The 20,018-nt window shown below is 36.8% G+C and overlaps 1 protein-coding gene across 2 annotated transcripts in view; it reads right to left on the minus strand.

Moving 5' to 3' along the window:
* Window positions 1–20,018, minus strand: part of MAGI3 (membrane associated guanylate kinase, WW and PDZ domain containing 3) — a 270,859-nt gene that overhangs the window by 68,011 nt on the left and 182,830 nt on the right. The window contains exons 4-6 of one of the 2 annotated variants that reach the window (XM_082833798.1): window positions 12,967–13,176; window positions 6,821–6,995; window positions 5,374–5,453 (exon numbers count right to left, since the gene is read on the minus strand). In XM_082833798.1, coding sequence (XP_082689924.1) covers window positions 5,374–5,453; window positions 6,821–6,995; window positions 12,967–13,176 — 465 coding nt within the window. Of the gene's footprint in view, window positions 1–5,373; window positions 5,454–6,820; window positions 6,999–12,966; window positions 13,177–20,018 lie in introns of both variants that reach the window. The other variant, XM_082833797.1, reaches the window with a different exon arrangement.

Consider the following 20,018-nt stretch of genomic DNA (forward strand, 5'->3'; position numbering starts at 1 on the left):
GAAATGGGCCTGTGGCAAAGGCAAAGATAAAAATGTGTCATACTTATGGCATGATAATACTTTGAGAGAGAAATATAGAATACAGTTCAATTACAAAAAATCTTCAATACTTCCCCATGGAGTCTCGACTTTATTCTGCTGACAGTAGGGAGCCATTAACTATAATGGCCATTAACCTGAGCAAGGGAGAGGTATGAAGGCAGTTATAGTTTAGAAAGATTAATGGACAATGTAGCTGAAGTTTTTTGATCATGTAGTCTTATCAGTAAAAAATCTGACAATGTACTTCCAAGAGATTTATATATATATATATTCATAAACATATACATACTACTCTACTAACATGTATTTACATAATAAAGCATACACAAAACAGAAGTTTAAAAAGGAGATGGGAGACTTCCCTGGCGGTCCAGTGATTAAGACTCCATGCTTTCAATGCAGTGGGCACGGGTTCCGTTTGTGGTTGGGGAACTAAGATCCCACATGCCGCGGGGCACAGCCAAAATAAATAAATAAAAAATAAAAAGGAGATGAAGACTAAATAAATAATTATCCCTAGTTTACCTCAATGTGGTTTAAAAAAGCTCACATGAGGTGTATGAGAAGTGTCAGCTCTGCCATTTTCTCACTGCTAGCTTGGGCTTGCATATTTGTATTATCTTCAATCAGCAGTGTCTTTGTAGAAATCCTTTTAAGCCACATTTTAATTTTGTGTGGATTAAAAACCATATAACATAGTCTATAAATCCACTTAACTGTGCACAAGTAACTGCAAAACTTTACAGGGCTCTTGGCAAGAGCAAGGGTGCCACCCATGTTCTTCCCTCAAGACACTCTGGGGAGTGTACATGATAATCTGACATATAGAATGAGGCAGAATGCCATTACCAATCTGTATATAAAATAGTAGAAAAGCTTAATTTATTTTTTTCCCAATAGAAACATTATGAAAAGTTCTGATTTTCTTCCTGTACCCGAACAGATAGTTGGAACACTACCATTTTACAGACCACGGCATAAAAGATATACTGGAGGAGAACTGTAGGAAAAAAAGACCAAGAAAAATCCAAGTGTGTGGTAGTCAGAGGAAGGGAGAGGAAGATACAAAAAAAAAGCATGAATAGATAGAGGCATAGGTAGCTATGTGAAAAAGCAAATAGAGCAAAATGTTCATTATAATGCATGTATTCACTGAAAAATTCTTTCAGTTTTTCTATGTTGGAAAATTTTCATAATAATATATTGGCAAAATATAGAAAAAAGAAAGAGCAGCAGGGATTGGAAACTATATAGGGAATAGAGCAAACAGAGAGGAAGAAGCAAAAGTGACTCAAAGGATTTTGGCCCAGATGATTATGAGAGAAAGAGGAATGGGGTGACTATGGGGGAAAGATGCTAAATTCAGTTTTAAATATGTTTATCTGAAGTGCTAGTAGGGCAATCAAAAAGAAAGTCTCAAATGTAATGGGAAATACAGAAATAGCATTCAGAACAGAGGACAATACTAGAGGTTTAGATAAGGAGCCCAGCTACAGTAAACTGATAGTTAAGGCTATGAAAATAAATACATTCTACAAGGGAAACAGGAAAAGGCAGAGAATTGAACTGAAACAATTAGTTGCGAGGAAAAGGAATGGAGCCTAGTAACAGAGACATGCCCGAGAAGACTAATACCACATTCACAATCTTTAAAAAGTCCAATTCTATGGACTTATGTATATGTATAACTGATTCACTTTGTTATGAAGCAGAAACTAATACACCATTGTAAAGCAATTATACTCCAATAAAGATGTAAAAAAAAAGTCCAATTCTATAGTATTACATATTCTAGTTTACCTTCACAATGGGTGACTTCACCATAAGAAACTTACTATGAAGAGCCTTATAGACAAGGAAAGTATAAAAAATTATTTTAAAAATTATTTCGAGGTGTAATTTACATTCAACAAAATGCACAGATCTTAAGTGCTCATTCAATGATTAAAATATTGATTTAAGTGCTTGTTCAAGTATAAAAAATGAGTTTTGGCAATTGCATGTGCCTATATAACCGTCACCCCAAACAAGGTGGCGAATATATCCATCATTCCAGAGAATTATTTCAATTCACCATTCTCCCCTCCACCCCCATCATTTTCTGACTTCTATCAGCATAGATGAGTTTTCCTGGTTTTAGGCTTTAAATAATGGATAATTAAGTATCCATTCTTTTGTGTCTGGCTTCTTTCATACAACATGTTTCTGAGGCTCATCCATGTTGCTGAGTGTTATCAACAGCTTTTTCTTTTTATTGATGAGTAGTATTTCATTGCATGAATATACCACAACAGGAGAATGTTTATCCATTCTCCTCTTGATGAATATTTGGGATGTTTCCAGGTTGGAGCTATTATGAATAAGGCCGTCATGATCATTCAGGTAGCCTCCTGGGGAACATGTGTTTTCATTTCTCTTGACATAACACCTCATAGGTAACTGCCAACATTTCTCCAGAGTGTTCACATAATTTTATATCCCCACCAACAAGTAAAAGATCCAGTTGCTCTACAATCTCACTGATCGTTGGTATTGTCAGTGTATTTGACTTTAGCCCTTTTAGGGGGTGTGAATGACATCTCACTGTAGAGATGATTAATGATAAGCACCTTTTTATGCTTTTTAAAAAATTGAGGTATAGCTGATGTACACACCTTTTCATGTTCTTAATTGGCTATTCTTTATCTTCTTTTGTGAAATGTCTATTCAAGTTCTTTGGCCATTTTATTTTATTTTTATTTATTTATTTTTGGCTGCATGGGGTCTTCATTGCTGTGCGTGGGCTTTCTCTAGTTGCGGTGAGCGGGGTCTACTCTTCATTGTGGTGCATGGACTTCTCATGGCAGTGGCTTCTCTTGTTGCAGAGCATGGGCTCTAGGTGCGCGGGCTAAAGTAGTTGTGGCACGCGGCCTCAGTAGTTGTGGCTCACGGGCTCTAGAGTGCAGGCTCAGTAGTTGGGGTGCCTGGGCTTAGTTGCTCCGCGGCGTGTGGGATAGTCCCGGACCAGGGCTCAAACCCGTGTCCCCTGCATTGGCAGGCGGATCCTTAACCACTGCACCACCAGGGAAGTCCTCTTTGGCCACTTTAAAAAGCAACTTTATTGAGGTATAATTTACATATCACATAAAATTGTTCTGCTTGAAAAAATGTACAATTCATTGATTTTTAAAAATTTACTGAGTTGTGCAACCATCACTGCAATCCAGTTTTGGGAAATTTCCATCACCCCAGTAAGATCCCTTCTGCTGTTTACAATTAATCTCTATTCCCTTCCTTAGCACTGGGCAACCACTAATCTACTTTGGCTCTATAGATTTGCCTATTCTGGACATTTCATATGAATGAAATCATGCAATACTTGATCTTCTGTGTCAAGTTTCTTTCACTTGGCATAACATTTTTTGAGGTTCATTCGTATTGTAGTATGCATAGTATTTCATTTCTTTGTATTGCTGAACAATATTCCATTGTATGATTACACCACATTTTATTTATCCATTCATTGTGTGATGGACATCTGAGTTGTTTCCACTTTTTAGCTATTATGAATAGCGCTACTATGAATATTTACATTCAAGTGTTTGTGTGGACATGTTTTCATTCCTCTTGGGTAGATATCTAGGAGTGGAAGTGCTAGGTGATATGGTAAGTTTATACTTAACCTTTTAAGAAACTGCCAAACTGCTTTTCAAAGCAGTTGTACTCTTTTACATTCTGCCCAGCAATACACACGGGTTACTGTTTTTCTCCATCTTTGCTAATTTCAAAATCATGAAGGTATTCTCCTAAATTTTCTTCCAAAAGCTTTAGGGTTCTAGCTTTGAGCCATCTCAAATTATTTTTTGTACATGGAGTAAGGATATAGTTGAAGTTCATTTCTCTTTATGAATATCCAATTGTTCCAGCACCATTTGTTAAGAGATTTTCCTTCCCTCACTGAACTGACTTGGCACCTTGTCTGCAAATTAAGTGATCACATATGTGTGCATCTATTTCTGGATTCTCTTATGCCGTTCCACTGATCCACGTTCTAGCCTATGGATAGAAGACACTCCTGATTACTGTAGCTTTATAGTACGTCTTCAAATCTGGCAGCCTAAGTCCTTTATCTTTGTCCTTTTTAAAGTCTGTTTGGCCAACTAGAGTCTTTGTACAGTATTTCCATGTATATTTTAGAATCAGTTTGTCAGTTTCTTAAAAACAGACTTTTAGAATTTTGATTGGGATTGTATTGAATCTAGATATCAATTTAGGAAGAATGAACATCATTAACAATATGTGTTATCCTATCTACATAGTATATCAATGAGCACAGTATATCTCTTCAATTATTTTAGGTCTTGATTAATTTATTTCAGTGATGTTTTGTAGTTTTTAGTGTAGAGGACTTGCACATCTTTCAGTAGATTTGCTCCAAGGTATCTTTTTTTAAATATCATTACAAATAAATTTTAAATATTTCATTTTCCAATTGTTTAGTCCTAGAAAAATTCTATCATGCTGAACAAAATATGTATCAATTCTGCTTAAATTTTTTTCATAGACTGGAATTCAATCTATGGGAGGACTATCTGACTTTCATTCTAATCCATTCATTTTTTTTTTAAACCAAGGTAAATAATTTCTGATGAGTCATACAAAATCAATGCAAATTTTATTCATCTACACTATATTCAAGAAGGCACAGCAAACATTTTGGTTGGGGTAAATTCTATACTTATTTGTAAGACTATACCATTAAATAGAACCTATAACATACAAGACAGACAAGCATTATTATCTAACGATTCTCAGAGAGATAATTTTTCTACCAAGCAGTAAAAATTGTGTGTGGGTGAGAGGTATATTAAAGACTTTCACTGAGTTTCTATTGCTGCTGTAAATGGCAAAGGATTATAAATACTGGCATATCTATCCTAGTGATACTAAATTACATATATTTTTGAGATCAGCAGGCATGATGAGGCTACCCTGTGGTTGAGAATGCACCTAACTTATTAAACTATTCAGAATTTTAAAAGTTTGTTTTAAAACAAAGTTAAAAAGTGGCAAATTCATTTCTATTAAGTTTTTTTAAAAAAAGGATTTAATTGTATACTTCTCAAAAAAAGAGAAATGAAGACTCTCACAAAATTAGATGCAATAACATAATGACCAGAATCAGCTGATTTTGATATCCACCCACTCCTTATGTGCTTATGCACATTATGGTTTGTTTAGGATTTTGCAAGACTTATTATCTAAGCAAGAAGAGCAAGAAGGGATAAAGAGAATAAGTATAAAGAGATATAAAGAGAATAAGTATGGTATAAAAGGTTTCTGAATCTCTACCTCCATCTTCACAGTCTTCAGGGGCTTTGGCTTTCTTACAAAGACGAGGATCCAACCAGGTGGTTGTCTTGGTATTGTGGCTGTTGAACAAAGATTTCAATTAGAAACAGTAAAATAAAGAGGGAGAAAAGTATTTCAAAAGCAAAGACGAAAAGTGAATAAAAGATATATGATGTTTGAACATTTATCTCCTACAGGCTTCATTTGTAAACCTCTGATTCAATAGTCCTGTTGTTCTCAGTCTATTACTTCAAAGCTGCCACAGAGGAAAGGTAATGCTACAGGCACTAATTTGAGAATGAAGACTCTAAAGAAGGGATAAAATGTTAAGTGCATAATAACAGATGCTTATCTAAGCAGTCAAAAATGTTTCAGCGGGTGGGCACATGGCCCCATACTGTGCATTATCTTAGCCAAAAAAGCTGCCCTGAAAACCCTGTTTACTTGCTGGCTGAATTCCGTCCTCTCTCCCTCCAAAAACACTATATTTCTTAGGTGTCTGTGATGTGTGGGCATTGTGCTGAGGACCGAGAATACAGAGATGAACAAACAATCAGATAGAGTCTCTGCCCTCACTGGGACTCTTTAAAAATAAAAGAGTTAAATAAAATAAAAAGTTTTGAAGTGTCAGTTTCTGGGACTTCTCTGGTAGTCCAGTGGTTAAGACTCCGCATTCCCAATGCAGTGGGCGCGGGTTCGATCCCTAGTCAGGGAACTAGATCCTGCATGCCGCAACTAAGAGCCCACGTGCCGCAACTAAGACCCGGAGCAGGTCAGACCCAGGTCACCATGCAGTAAATACTAATGCTAAAACAAAGCCATCACACTGCTGAGTAGACAGTGTTATAGTTTAAGTATCTGAAATATGAGGATCTTAAAGAAAGAAATATCCTGGAAGAAAATATACATGAAGGCAATAAAATATAAATTAAAGTTATTATCGAAGCAGTGGGAGAATAACAATGTGATCAAAGGATCTTTTCTTGGTGTTTCCAATTTGAGATTAATTCACTAATCTCTGCGTTGATCTCTAGGTCTGAAAATATTTAGCTCAGTTAATAAATATGGCCCCCTTCCAAATAATGGTAATTTGTGAAATGCTCATTAAGTTGGACACTCTACCCAAAAGGTTAAAAAAAAAAAAAAAAAGGCAAAGCAAAATATCCTTTATTCCTTGCATTTTTCATTATTAGTGATAAATCTGTTTTTAATCCTCCTGTTTTTTATAAAACCAGACGTCAAATACAATATTCCTTTATCCAAATCAAATAAAAATGAAATATCATCCAGGGAAACAATCAGATTAAGAATCAATTGTAACTTGTATGAAAAATATTTTTAAAGAAAGAAAAAAGAAATGCAAGGCTTGTGAAATGAGGTTAAGAAAATTTAAAGGCAAGTCTCACAGTGGCAAGGCACATTAGAAAAGATACAGACATGTGCTTACTCAATGAAGTAGATCATCCCCGTATCAGTGTAGGCCATTTCCCAGTTTTTGGGGAGCGGTTCCAGATTCTCGTCTCTCATCATATAATTTCTAAAGTCCATGGAACTATTTGTTTGGTTGTAACTTGGGACAGTCTTTATCCAATCAGACGACTCAGAATGCCTCTCTCTGTTTTCTGCTATTCCAACAGAACGGCATGAAAAGTAGGTAAAGTTACATTCTCTTCAAACAGCCTTAAGTCTAACAAAATGCCAAATACATATTGCAAATTTCCTTGTCTACTATGTCCACATTCTGCTATAACTTTTGAAAAAACAAATAAACACACTGATTTTCTTTTCATTTGCTAAGTGACATTAACCCTGTACAGCACCTCTGATGCTAGTCAGGGAAAGAAGCAAAAAAACAACAATAGAATCAATTCTGTATATACTAAATACAGATCAATCAATATCATACTAAAACAACGGCCACAGCAGCACCTATACAGTCCTTTTATGTGCCAGGCTCTATGTTCAGCACTTTACATATATTAACTCATAATTCATTCTCACAGCAACCCTGTGAGTATATAGTATTACTATTGCCATTTTATAGAAGAGGAAACTAAGGCCCAGCAAGGTTAGTAAGTTATTTTAGTCAAGGTTACACAGCTAATAAACAGCAAAGCTAGGATTTGAATTTAAAGGGTCCATGTTCTCAACTGCTTTATCAAGCTGCCTTGTGCACATTTAACACAGGCCTTTAAAATAATACAAATTTTAAAAAATTAAACTCAATAGACTTACTGTTGTTAAATATAATTCTCTGTTGGTAATATTAAAATCCTTTTAGAGTTCCAAAGTCCACAATGTAGGTAAGAATACTAAAATTTGGTAACTCTCTAGGGAGTTCACAATTCATGCACTTAAAAGTTGTTTCTAGAACTTAAAAGATAATATAACTGTAATAACTCCAAACTTCGGGCAATGCTTCAGTATCAGAGACTCTTAGAAGAGGCCTTAGATATCATTATATGTCATTCTTTATAGTACTTCCACTCCAACCACCCTTTATCCAACCAAGTTCTATAATCCACTAATCCTACTACTTACTGCCTTTCACTGTTCCTCACCCCCATCCATCCCCTAGCTATGTCCTCACTGCCCTACTTACCCAACTTAAATTCCAGGATCAACCACTATAATCACTCCCTTGTAAGTACTCCTGATTCCTTTTTCCCTACTTTACTTCACCACACTTGACTGGCTGAACTATAATTCTGCTTAAATCTTACTCTCCACATACTCCTCGCCAGTATATGTAGCTGAACGCAGGCGATAGTAACTACTTCACTTTTAACTCATGATCAGTAGCCTCAAGAGGGCATTTAATGATGTATGACAATCATAGGGCATTTCTTTGTCCATTCGCTCTGACTCTCCTAGATAACGATTTCATACCTTCCTTCTCCTTAAATCTTCTCCTACTTCTGCCTTATCCCTAATCTCATTTGATGACCTTGTTTCCTATATCACTGAGAAAACAGAAGCAAACAGAACTTCCACAAATTCCCACCATTATATCTACACAGCACACTGTGCCCATTTTACTCTTCCTTCTGTTACAGTGGAAGAACTGTGTTTCTAAGCAGATATCTCCATCCCCTCTTGCCTATAGCAATTCCCTCTCTCTCTCTCTCACCACCAATCTTTCTTACCTAGTAGGTGACATTCATCTTTTTTTTTTTTTTTAACAAAATGCAACCAAAAACCCAAAGAACAAACAGAAGATCCTAAATAAACCCTCAAGTTTAGTCATAGGGTTTTACATATACCAACGACACAGGAGACCATAAATGACATAACTAATAGCAAGGATAGCGGTATATAGGGCACAGGGTCCCAAGATAACCCTGCCTAAACCCCCTGTGGATAGCCTAACAGGTACTGTGGCCACACATTGTTACAATAAAATATCATCTTCCTCTCACCCATTGGTTCATAGCTGTAATCAGATCCCTTATCCAAAATGTGCCTCAGAGGACTTTCTTTGGGGATAGTTGAAACTTTTGTCATTTTTAAAGATAGAAATTCAAGACAAACAAACAAGTTATTTCTCCATTCTTTAAAAGGAAATTAAGCAATTCTCTTTCCCCTCTAGCAACCCCGTCCCATTTCTCTCCTTTTTACACCAAACCTCCTTGAAAGAGTTTATACTTGCTACCTCCACTTCCACTCTTCCATTTGCCACTGGAACTCGTTCCAACAAGGCTTTTGATCTCTCATCAATAAAACTGTTCTTAGCAAGATCACCAGTCATTTCCACATAGCTACATCCAATGATCAATTCTCAGTGCCCATCTTACTTGAGCTATCAGTAGCATCTGACATGATGGACCTCTCTTTCTTGAAACAGTCTCTTCCCCTGGCATTCAGGACACTACACTCTCCTGGTGCTCCTTCTACCTCTCTGGCTCTTTTCTGTCTCCATGATCTCCATATATTAGAGTGCCTTCCCAAGGTTCAGTGCTTGGATCTTTTCTCTTTCTACACTCACTCTCTTGGTGATCTCACTGTGTCACTGTTATATAAGCTATATGCTGATGGTGTCCAAATATGGATTTTCAGACCAGAACACAGACTTTTAAATCCAACTTCAAGCACATTTCCATTTGGATGTCTAATGAACATTTCAAACTTAAATATCCCAACCATAGCTCCCATTCCCAACCCAAACTGACTCCTTTTACCTGTCTCATCTCAATACATGCAACTCCATTCTTGCAGATACTCAAGTTAAAACCCTTGGAGTGACCTCTGACTCTGCTCTCTCATACCTTATATCCAGTCTGTTGGCAAATGTTATTGGCTCAGGCCACTTCTTACCTCTCATGCCTTCACTGGGTCTAAGCCACCATTTTTCACTTAAATTACTGCAATAACCTCCTAACTGGTACCCCTGTTTATGTCCATGCCCTCCTACTGCCTTTTCTCAATACAGTAGCCAGAATGAGCCTGTTAAGTTAAAAGCTGTTTTATCATGGTACTCTTCTGCTTAAATCCATATAATAGTTTCTCATCTCAGAATAAAAAGCAAAATTCTTCCAATGACCTATAAGATCCTATTATAATATGCATTTCCACCACCCCACCCCCATCATTATCTGATTGACTTCATTGTTACTATTCTAGTCTATTCCCTTCCAGCACTCTGCCCCAACCACATATAATGGATTGTCCACATTGTATCCAATCACACTGGTTTCCTTGCTGTTGTCTGAATAATCCAGGGATGCTCCCACCTCAGGGCATTTGTACTTCTAATTCCCTCTGGCTGGAATGTTCTTCCCCAGGATATTTTGAGCACTACCTCACTTCTTGCAATGTCCCCTTCTTGGTAAGGTCTTCTCTGACACTCTATCTAAAATTGCAAACCTTGGCCACCGCTACTTTTTATCCTTCCCCTCCTCTGCTTTTTCTCCTTAGCACCATCTAACATACTATATTTTATTCATTTATGTTGGATAATTCTGTCTCTCCCACCAGAAGGTAGGGTTCATGAAGACAGGGAATTTTGTCTGTTTTGTTCACTGCTTTATTTCCAGCTTTTACAACAATGCCTAGCACTTAGCCTAGCAGGTGCTCAATAAATATTTGCTGAATGAATAATATGAATGAAACACATGATTTATTCTCTAAGCAGAAAAAGTGATAGAAATTAAAAGGCACCCAATGTATAAATCAATCTGGAATGGAGTTACATTCTTGGGATATATATACTGGAGGAAAGTAGAAGCAACTATATGAGCAATAATACTTTTCTGAATATAGTTTCAAGAGACTGCATAAAGGAGTTTGCTTAATAGCCAATGATTTGAAAATGTTTTTTATATAACACCAACTCTTAGAAAAAATTTTAGCATTATTATATAACATGTGTCACCCTATTGCAGCATATTAGCATTCTTACATTAATTCTCATCAAGATATAAAATAATATACATATTGGTATATACAAATAAACCTCCACCTATCCTCTCCTACCTCCACCCCCAGCAATTTACTGATCTTTCAAGGCAGGGATTCTAGTCCCCCAAAGCAATACGCAAAGCAACTTTGAATAAGTTAACAAGCATGGTTAGTACTTACTCAGCAAAGACCAAGGGCTTTTAGCCATGTCTTCTATTGCTTTTTCCTTAAAATATTCTGAATATATTCTGTTACAAAGAAATATATGCTCCAGTGGAAGAGTCCTATGGTCCCTATACACAAGAAGGAGTGTACAAACTGCCTCCCACACACTCTTGGATACACTCCCTTTAAATATTAACAGTGAAGAGTCTGGAACACCTGGTTTAGCAGCTGTCTTACATGACAAACATAAACTATGGAGCTTACAGATGGGTTTACCTCTAAGGGAACTGCAGTGCTCACTGAAAGGCTCTGCATTAGGAAGTTTAAAAACAGGGCATTTTCTTTTCCTTCAAATTAAGAACATATAAATTCCCATTTGAGGACAGAGTCATGGTTTCTAATCCCAGTCTTAAGCATTTAAAAATGTTAACATAATTCTGTGGGAGAGTAAAGCTGACATCAAAATCAAAAGTCTCTAGGATATGATGACTTCCCTGAACAACTCTAAAGAATTAGATGTGAATTCACCTAAACCTTTTTAGACCCGTTTTCACCAAAATATATTGGTATAATTCATTGAGCATATCTGCAACACAACAGTGTGAAATGTTAGGACCATAAAACAGGACTCACACTCTGGAGGGGGACACAAGCAATGAATGTATTAAAACAATAGATAATAGCAAATTTTAATAACTGATAAAGGAAAACAACAGGATACTTTGGGAAAATGATATGGTAATGGATTCTGCAAATTTGAAGATATAATCAAATTTTTTCATTTATTAGTACAACGAAAATATTTTTTTAGCTTCTACTATGTGCTAAACATGGTTTATGGCTCAAGAAATACCACAATGAACAAAACAAGCAAAAATTCCAACCCTTATGAAGCTTATATTCTAGTGTTTTGAATGGAATTATTATCATAAATAGCACTGAAATCAGCTCTCCTGTGATTCTGTGGTTTCCTATTTATACTCTTAATTAGCAGTATAAGAATCTCCTAAGCCAGGGGTCTCAACCTCCAACCCCCAGGGCTCAGACTGGTACCAGTCCATGGCCTGTTAGGAACCGGGCCGCACAGCAGGAGGTGAGGGGCAGGTGAGTGATCGAAGCTTCATCTGTATTTACAGCCGCTCCTCATCGCTCGCATTACCGCCTGAACTCCGCCTCCTGTCAGATCAGCGGAGGCATTAGATTCTCTTAGGAGCGCGAACCCTACTGTGAACTGCACATGCGGGGGATCTAGGTTGCGTGCTCCTTATGAGAATCCAATGCCTGATGACCTGAGGTGGAGCTGAGGCTGAGGTCTGACTGCACAGAGCCCATAATAAATCAAAGTACTTGAACCATCCCGAAACCATCCCCCTACTCTGCCCCAGTCTGTGGAAAAACTGTCTTCCATGAAACCAGTCCCTGGTACCAAAAAGATTGGGGACTGCTGTCCTAAGCAATCACTACATTATTTAGGGGTACCCAAAAGGAGAAGATTCTCCACCACTAAATTTCTGTTGGTTTTGCATTTAATGAAAAATATGACAGTCAAGTTTGAAAATTTTCTTTGAGTGATTCAGAATTTAAACTCAAAATATTGCTAACAAACTTTTCAGATAATATTTATTAGCATACTTCTAAATCTTTGTTTTGGTTGAAGGCTATATCTTAACACGTCTACATTTTGTTCAAATTCTGTAAAGTAGGACTTAGGCCAACAAGATTCCCATATTCAAGCACCAGAAATGAATCTCAAATCTTTTAGGCAGCAGGGTAATGACATATTGTATTATTATCAATACTAATGATAGTTTATAATTGATTTATCAAAACTGCCACTTGGAGCAACTCACTTCAGCTTACAAGACAGTCAACAGAGATACACTGTTTCACGCAAAACCTTTAAAAAAAACCCCTGAGAATCCCATCACTTTCTCTGCATGTGCTTTGTGGAAAGTTTTACTACTTCCAATTCAGTGTCATATTAAAGTCAACCTGGAGGATCAGCCAGAAGTTGTTCATCTATTGACGAACCTGCATTTCCACTACCGTTAACAGCTTCCTTGTCTTCATCTTCTTCCTCTTCAGGAAGAGAACTGTCCATTCTTTCCATCTTGCTGACAGATGTAGTTCGTTTTCTTTGCGATTCTGTGTCAAACTCATTATCAAAGAGGACCTGATCAACTGGATCTGGCTGGAAAGGGCTGGGTTCTGCTGGAGGCTTGGGAGTTCCATAGAAGTTTCCTGAAGTGGACAAAATAACAGCTGCTGAAAGTGCTGAATGCTGAATTGAGAGTCAGAACAAAATGATCTAGTGTATGTCTCTGCCCTGTTATCTTATACGGAAGTTTTTGAATACCCACCGTTGGCCAAAAGGAGGCCAAAGCACTTTTTCTTGGGAGAAGAGGAGGTAGAAAGACCAGGAAGAACTTATTTCTCAAGTGCCCTAACACTATATACTATCTAACATTATCTAACACTTTAAGACTATTTGTACTAAGGCCAGGAAGTTGACTTTACGTACGTAGGTTAGTTATTCCTACAGGGCTTGCTTTGCATGAGTTCTATATTAGGGCCTAATTTCTGAATTTAAATGCATCAATGCTCTTGTGTAAGACTAACTGGCAAAAAAAGTGGGAGTAAAGGAGGAGAAAACTAATTCAAATAATTTTGTTCTGATATGTAACATAATGAACTATTTTGGTAAAATAAGGAAACATACAGGCAAAGGATAAAGCTAAGAACCAACCAGTCTGTTCTGAAATGTAGGCTGCTTATGTAAAAGTTAATTTTTTGAAGTTTTTCTGAGCATTTTAATTATATTATTTTATCTGGCAATTTAATGAACAAATAGAGAATTTATTAGCATAACTCAATATTGGCTTACTCTCAGGAAAGCAAGAAATACTTTAATATGTTGTCTTGTAAATCAGTAATTTTTTTTGTCTAGTTCTATATTTCCTTTTTATTATTTATCAATAACTATTTTTTTTTCTAACCAAAATTTAAGATTCTTTTTTTTATTGGAGTATAATTGCTTTACAATGGTGTGTTAGTTTCTGCTTTATAACAAAGTGAATCAGTTATACATATACATATGTTCCCATATCTCTTCCCTCTTGCGTCTCCCTCCCTCCCTCCCACCCTCCCTATCCCACCCCTCCAGGCGGTCACAAAGCACCGAGCTGATCTCCCTGTGCTATGCAGCTGCTTCCCACTAGCTACCTACCTTACGTTTGGTAGTGTATATATGTCCATGCCTCTCTTTCGCTTTGTCACAGCTTACCCTTCCCCCTCCCCATATCCTCAAGTCCATTCTCTAGTAGGTCTGTGTCTTTGTAAATCAGTAATTTTTGCAGTAAAAATGAATGTCCTAGAATAGAATGAAAACAACTGAATATCTGCTCAGTTTTCCATGTAGTCCCCAACAGGCAGCCACGTACGATGGAAAATGTCCAGTGGGTCTAGCTACCTTAAAAGTTTGTGGCTCCTGCTAGTTTTGACCTTATATATCAACCACTATGCTGATGTTATAGAAAGATAAACATGGACAGGGAATAAAATACTCATCATCTTCTTCTTTTATTTTAAAAAAAATCTCCAAATTCCTTGGCTCCTAAGGAGGTAATTAAGATGCTCATTCATATACAGTAAATTAATGGGGTATATAATGGATTATTTTTCCAAGATGAAAAAAAAAAAAACAACAACATAGGTTGTTCACCACATCAGTGAGGCAAATCTACAAGTAACATGGTTTACCTTAAGTCGTGCTTGCTTTGAGGGGGAAAGTATTAAGATAAATTCTTTGCAAATTTGACTTTGGGAGGTAACTGTCATTAAAATACTCAAGACAATGGAATCAAAATAATAAGACTTTTCAACCACATCTTGCCTCTCCCCACTCAACTACTTCCTTGCTTCCAAATCCACGTTTGAAATGGAGTTACTCCTGCCATGCAGATGGATGGAAAGTTTCATAGTAAAACAGACTAAGAGGATCTCTGCAAACTTTCTGGCCCAAAAGTAAAGCGACGACCAATGAAAAAGCCAGTTCACATTTCTCTGGGACGGACGGCACAGAAATGCTCCAAACAGAGGTTTGGTTGGGGAATAGGATGCTCTAGGATCTCATTTTTTCCTGCATGATGTCCAATACTCATCCAAGAAATTTTGATGTACCATGAAGAAGTTAAAAGTCCACTTTTACTTTTTTTTTTTTCCAGTTTTTCTAAGGATGTTAGTTTTACAGGAAATACTAGAAACACATTTTACGGTGTATTCTTAGTAATTATTATCTGACCCTAGGGTGAAAATTAGAGAAATTCAGGATATTGTGATTGCTATATCCATAATCACTGATAAGAACTTAGAACTTCATAATAAATTCTAGCAGTTTCCTTATTTTAAAAAAATTATTGGCTTAGATTAAAAAAGCAAACTAGCATTGCTTATAAGTAAATTGGATCTATTTTTCTTGAATTGTTGGTAAATATCAAGATTTCAGATATTGGAAGGTAAAGAATTACAAGGTTTGTGAACCTTGACTATAGTTATTCACAGAAAAAGTTTTTCATCTTTTTGAAGCTGTTTTGGAGATTTTTCTTTTTATCTTTTTTCTTTTCTGAAGGGTTTTCATTTTTACAATAGAACAGTCAACCATTACATATTTTAAACCTATATAAAATCATATACAATAGTGTTAGAATAGTATTAGAAACTTATTTACTTATTTATTTACACATCCCGAGATACTAACTTTTGCCAGATTCCTTTCAGGTCTCCCCTTTTCCCCTGTCCATACACATACAGTCACATATATAATTAACGGCCTAATTTCCTGTCTCTGTTCTTCCCACTTTCTCCCTGAGTTATCCTTATGTTGGTATATGTCATTTCCCTGCATATTATGTACATCTAGGACATATGTATATGCATACATAACATATAAATACTACTGCTTTAATAAAAGCTTCATGGAGTGTTTATGACATTACATATCTTTTTTTCTAGACAGTATACTGTCCATATCCTTTTGCAATCTTCTTTTTATACAACTGTATTTCTAAGACTTATTCCTGTTGATACATGTAGATTCTAGTCACCTGTTATATAATAGTCCATTTTTATGAACAAATTAAAAGGTATTTTATTAATTCCTCTACTAAAAGAGAGTAGGTTGCATTCCCTTATTGTTTCAAACGACACTATAATGACAATTCGGGTACATGTCTGCATATGTACATTGACAAGGGTCATTCTACAGTAGGCATCCAGAAAGGGAACTGCTAGGTCAGAGTCAGGCGCATCTTTGAATTTACTAGCTATTGCCAAGATGCTCTCCAAAGGGATTGTATCATTATATACTCTCTTCAGCTGTGTATGGGGGTTTCCATTTCCCACAATTATCAGTCTTTAAAATTTCTGTAAATCTTATGGTTGTGAAAGGGTGGATGACTGTTCATGTTCGTAACAGAAGCAAATGTAGAGGAATATCTTTGTGATCTAAGGGCAGAGAACGACTTCTTAAACGAAACTTCAAAGCATAAATCATAAGGAAAACAGTGATAAATCTGATAGACAAAAGTTAAGGATTTCTGTTTAATGAAGAAACACAGGACAAGGTTATTAGGTGACAGAATGGGAGAAAATATCTATATCCAATAAGGGATTAATATCTAAATAACTAAGGAATGTCTATAAACTGGAATGTGATTGAGATCCCACTTTTTAAAAAATGGACAAAGCAAATGAATAGACAATTTGCATTAGTCCAAGAAAACTAACAAGCATATGAAAAGATGCTCAAACTCTCTGACTACCAGAGAAACTAAAATTAAAATGAGATACCACTTCTACAACCATCAAATTGGCAACATTATAAAGCTGGATGATGCCAAGTGTTGAAGAGTATGTGGAGTCATTACTACATCTGCTACAGAACCAAATCCCTGTGGCACTGCTGATGGGAATAGAGACTGCAGAGCTACCCAGAGCTACTTCATCACATTAACTATAGGTATACCTTATAACCCAACAAGTGGATACATATTCCACAGACATTCTCACACAGGTCTGTAAGAAGACGTGTGTGAGGATGTTGCAGATTTATCTGTGGTGATGAGGAGTTGCAGGCAATCTGGAAGTCCGTCACTAGGAGACTCGTTAGGTAGTGGATTCACAACATGGAGTACTGTGCAGCAGTTAAAAAACAATGAATTACATGCAAATACAGTACAGCAACATGGATGAATCTAAAAAACACAGTAGTAATACGTGAAAACAGTTAATAACTGATGAGATACATTTAGAACATGGCCCAGATGTAAATAATAAATACATGTACACAAGACACAATATACATTTTGTAAGAACACATGCAAACAAAAACATATACATTAAACACATCAGAATGGTTGCCTGTAGGAGGGAGGTGAATGAGAGCAGGCTACTTGCATAAAAATTTGTCATTTCATCTGAAAAGTCTCCACTGGCCATCTTATCTAAATAAGATATTCCTATTATTTCCTTTAAATCCCTTGTTTTTGTTTCCTTCATAACATCTCAATTGGGTTGTTTTGTTTGTTTTTTGACTGCCTTCCCACTAAGATATAGGATTTATGAAGGCAGTATCATTTCAATATTGCTCAGCACAGCATTTCTAGCCCCTCTGATAGTGCTTGGCACATAGTATGAAAGAAGGATCAAATAAATTAATAAATGAATGAATGAGTCATGGGAGCTAAGCCCAGAAAGGGTGGCTGGGTCAAACTTAGCAGGGAAAAGGAAATCATTAAAGATTCTGAAGGAGAGAGATATGACCAGAACTGCACTTGAGGAGGACTAGCATAGTAGCAACGAGCAGGGGGGACTGGTGAGAGGGAAGACACTGGAACAAATGAGATCAACTGCGACAGCCAGCATGAGCTAGTCCAGTGAGCCTACAATGAGGTGATAAAAGTAAAAAGAAAGGCAGTAGAAAACTACAGGCCAATATCACTGATAGACATAGATGCAAAAATCCTCAACAAAATACTAGCAAACAGAATCCAACAGCACATTAAAAGGATCATACACCATGATCAAGTGGGGTTTATTCCAGGAATTCAAGGATTCTTCAATATACACAAATAAATCACCGTGATACACCATGTTAACAAACTGAAGAAGAAAAACCATATGATCATCTCAATAGATGCAGAAAAAGCATCTGACAAAATTCAACACTCATTAATGATAAAAACCTGCAGAAAGTAGGCATAGAGGGAACTTTCCTCAACATAAGAAAGGCCATATATGACAAACCCACAACCAACATCGTCCCCTATGGTGAAAAACTGAAAGCATTTCTACTAAGATCAGGAACAAGACAAGGTGCCCACTCTCACAACTCTTATTCAACATAGTTTTGACAGTTTTAGCCACAGCAATCAGGGAAGAAAAAGAAATAAAAGGAATCCAAATCGGAAAAGAAGAAGTAAAGCTGTCACTGTTTGCAGATGACATGATACTCTACATAGAGAATCCTAAAGATGCTACCAGAAAACTACTAGAGCTAATCAATGAATTTGGTAAAGTAGCAGGATACAAAATTAAGGCGCAGAAATCTCTTGCATTCCTATACACTAGTGATGAAAAATCTGAAAATGAAATTAAGAAAACACTCCCATTTACCAATGCAACAAAAAGAATAAAATATCTAGGAATAAACGTACCTAATGAGACAAAAAACCTGTATGCAGAAAATTATAAGACACTGATGAAAGAAATTAAAGACGATACAAATAGATGGAGAGATATACCATGTTCTTGGATTGGAAGAATCAACATTGTGAAAATGACTCTACTACCCAAAACAACCTACAGATTCAATGCAATCCCTATCAAACTACCACTGGCATTTTTCACAGAACTAGAACAAAAAATTTCACAATTTGTATGGAAACACAAAAGACCCCGAATCGCCAAAGCAATCGTGAGAACGAAAAATGGAGCTGGAGGAATCAGGCTCCCTGACTTCAGACTATACAACAAAGCTACAGTAAGCAAGACAGTATGGTACTGGCACAAAAAGAGAAATATAGATCAATGGAACAGGATAGAAAGCTCAGAGATAAACCCACGCACATATGGTCACCTTATCTTTGATAAAGAAGGCAAGAATATATAGTGGAGAAAAGATAGCCTCTTCAATAAGTGGTGCTGGGAAAGCTGGACAGGTACATGTAAAAGAATGAAATTAGAACACTTCCTAACACCATACACAAAAATAAACTCAAAATGGATTAAAGACCTAAATGTAAGGCCAGAAACTATCAAACTCTTAGAGGAAAACACAGGCAGAACACTATATGACATAAATCACAGCAACATCCGTTTTGACCCACCTCCTAGAGAAATGGAAATAAAAACAAAAATAAACAAATGGGACCTAATGAAACTTCAAAGTTTTTGCACAGCAAAGGAAACCATAAACAAGACAAAAAGACAACCCTCAGAATGGGAGAAAATATTTGCAAATGAAGCAACTGACAAAGGAGTAAGTAATCTCCAAAATTTACAAGCAGCTCATGCAGCTCAATAACAAAAAAACAAACAACCCAATCCAAAAATGGGCAGAACACCTAAATAGACATTTCTCCAAAGAAGATATACAGACTGCCACAAACACATGAAAGAATGCTCAACATCATTAATCATTAGAGAAAAGCAAATCAAAACTACAATGAGATATCATCTCACACTGGTCAGAATGGCCATCATCAAAAAATCTAGAAACAGGGCTTCCCTGGTGGCGCAGTGGTTGGGAGTCCGCCTGCCGGTGCAGGGGACACGGGTTCGTGCCCCGGTCCAGGAGGATCCCACGTGCCGCGGAGCGGCTGGGCCCGTGAGCCATGGCCGCTAAGCCTGCGTGTCCAGAGCCTGTGCTCCGCAGCAGGAGAGGCCACAACGATGAAAGGCCCGCGTACCACCAAAAAAAAAAAAAAAAAAAAATCTAGAAATAATAAATGCTGGAGAGGGTGTGGAGAAAAGGGAACACTCTTGCACTGTTGGTGGGAATGTAAATTGATACAGCCACTATGGAG

Source organism: Leucopleurus acutus (genome assembly GCF_964270905.1).
Source record: "Leucopleurus acutus genome assembly, chromosome: 2".
Taxonomy (NCBI): Eukaryota; Metazoa; Chordata; class Mammalia; order Artiodactyla; family Delphinidae; genus Leucopleurus; species Leucopleurus acutus.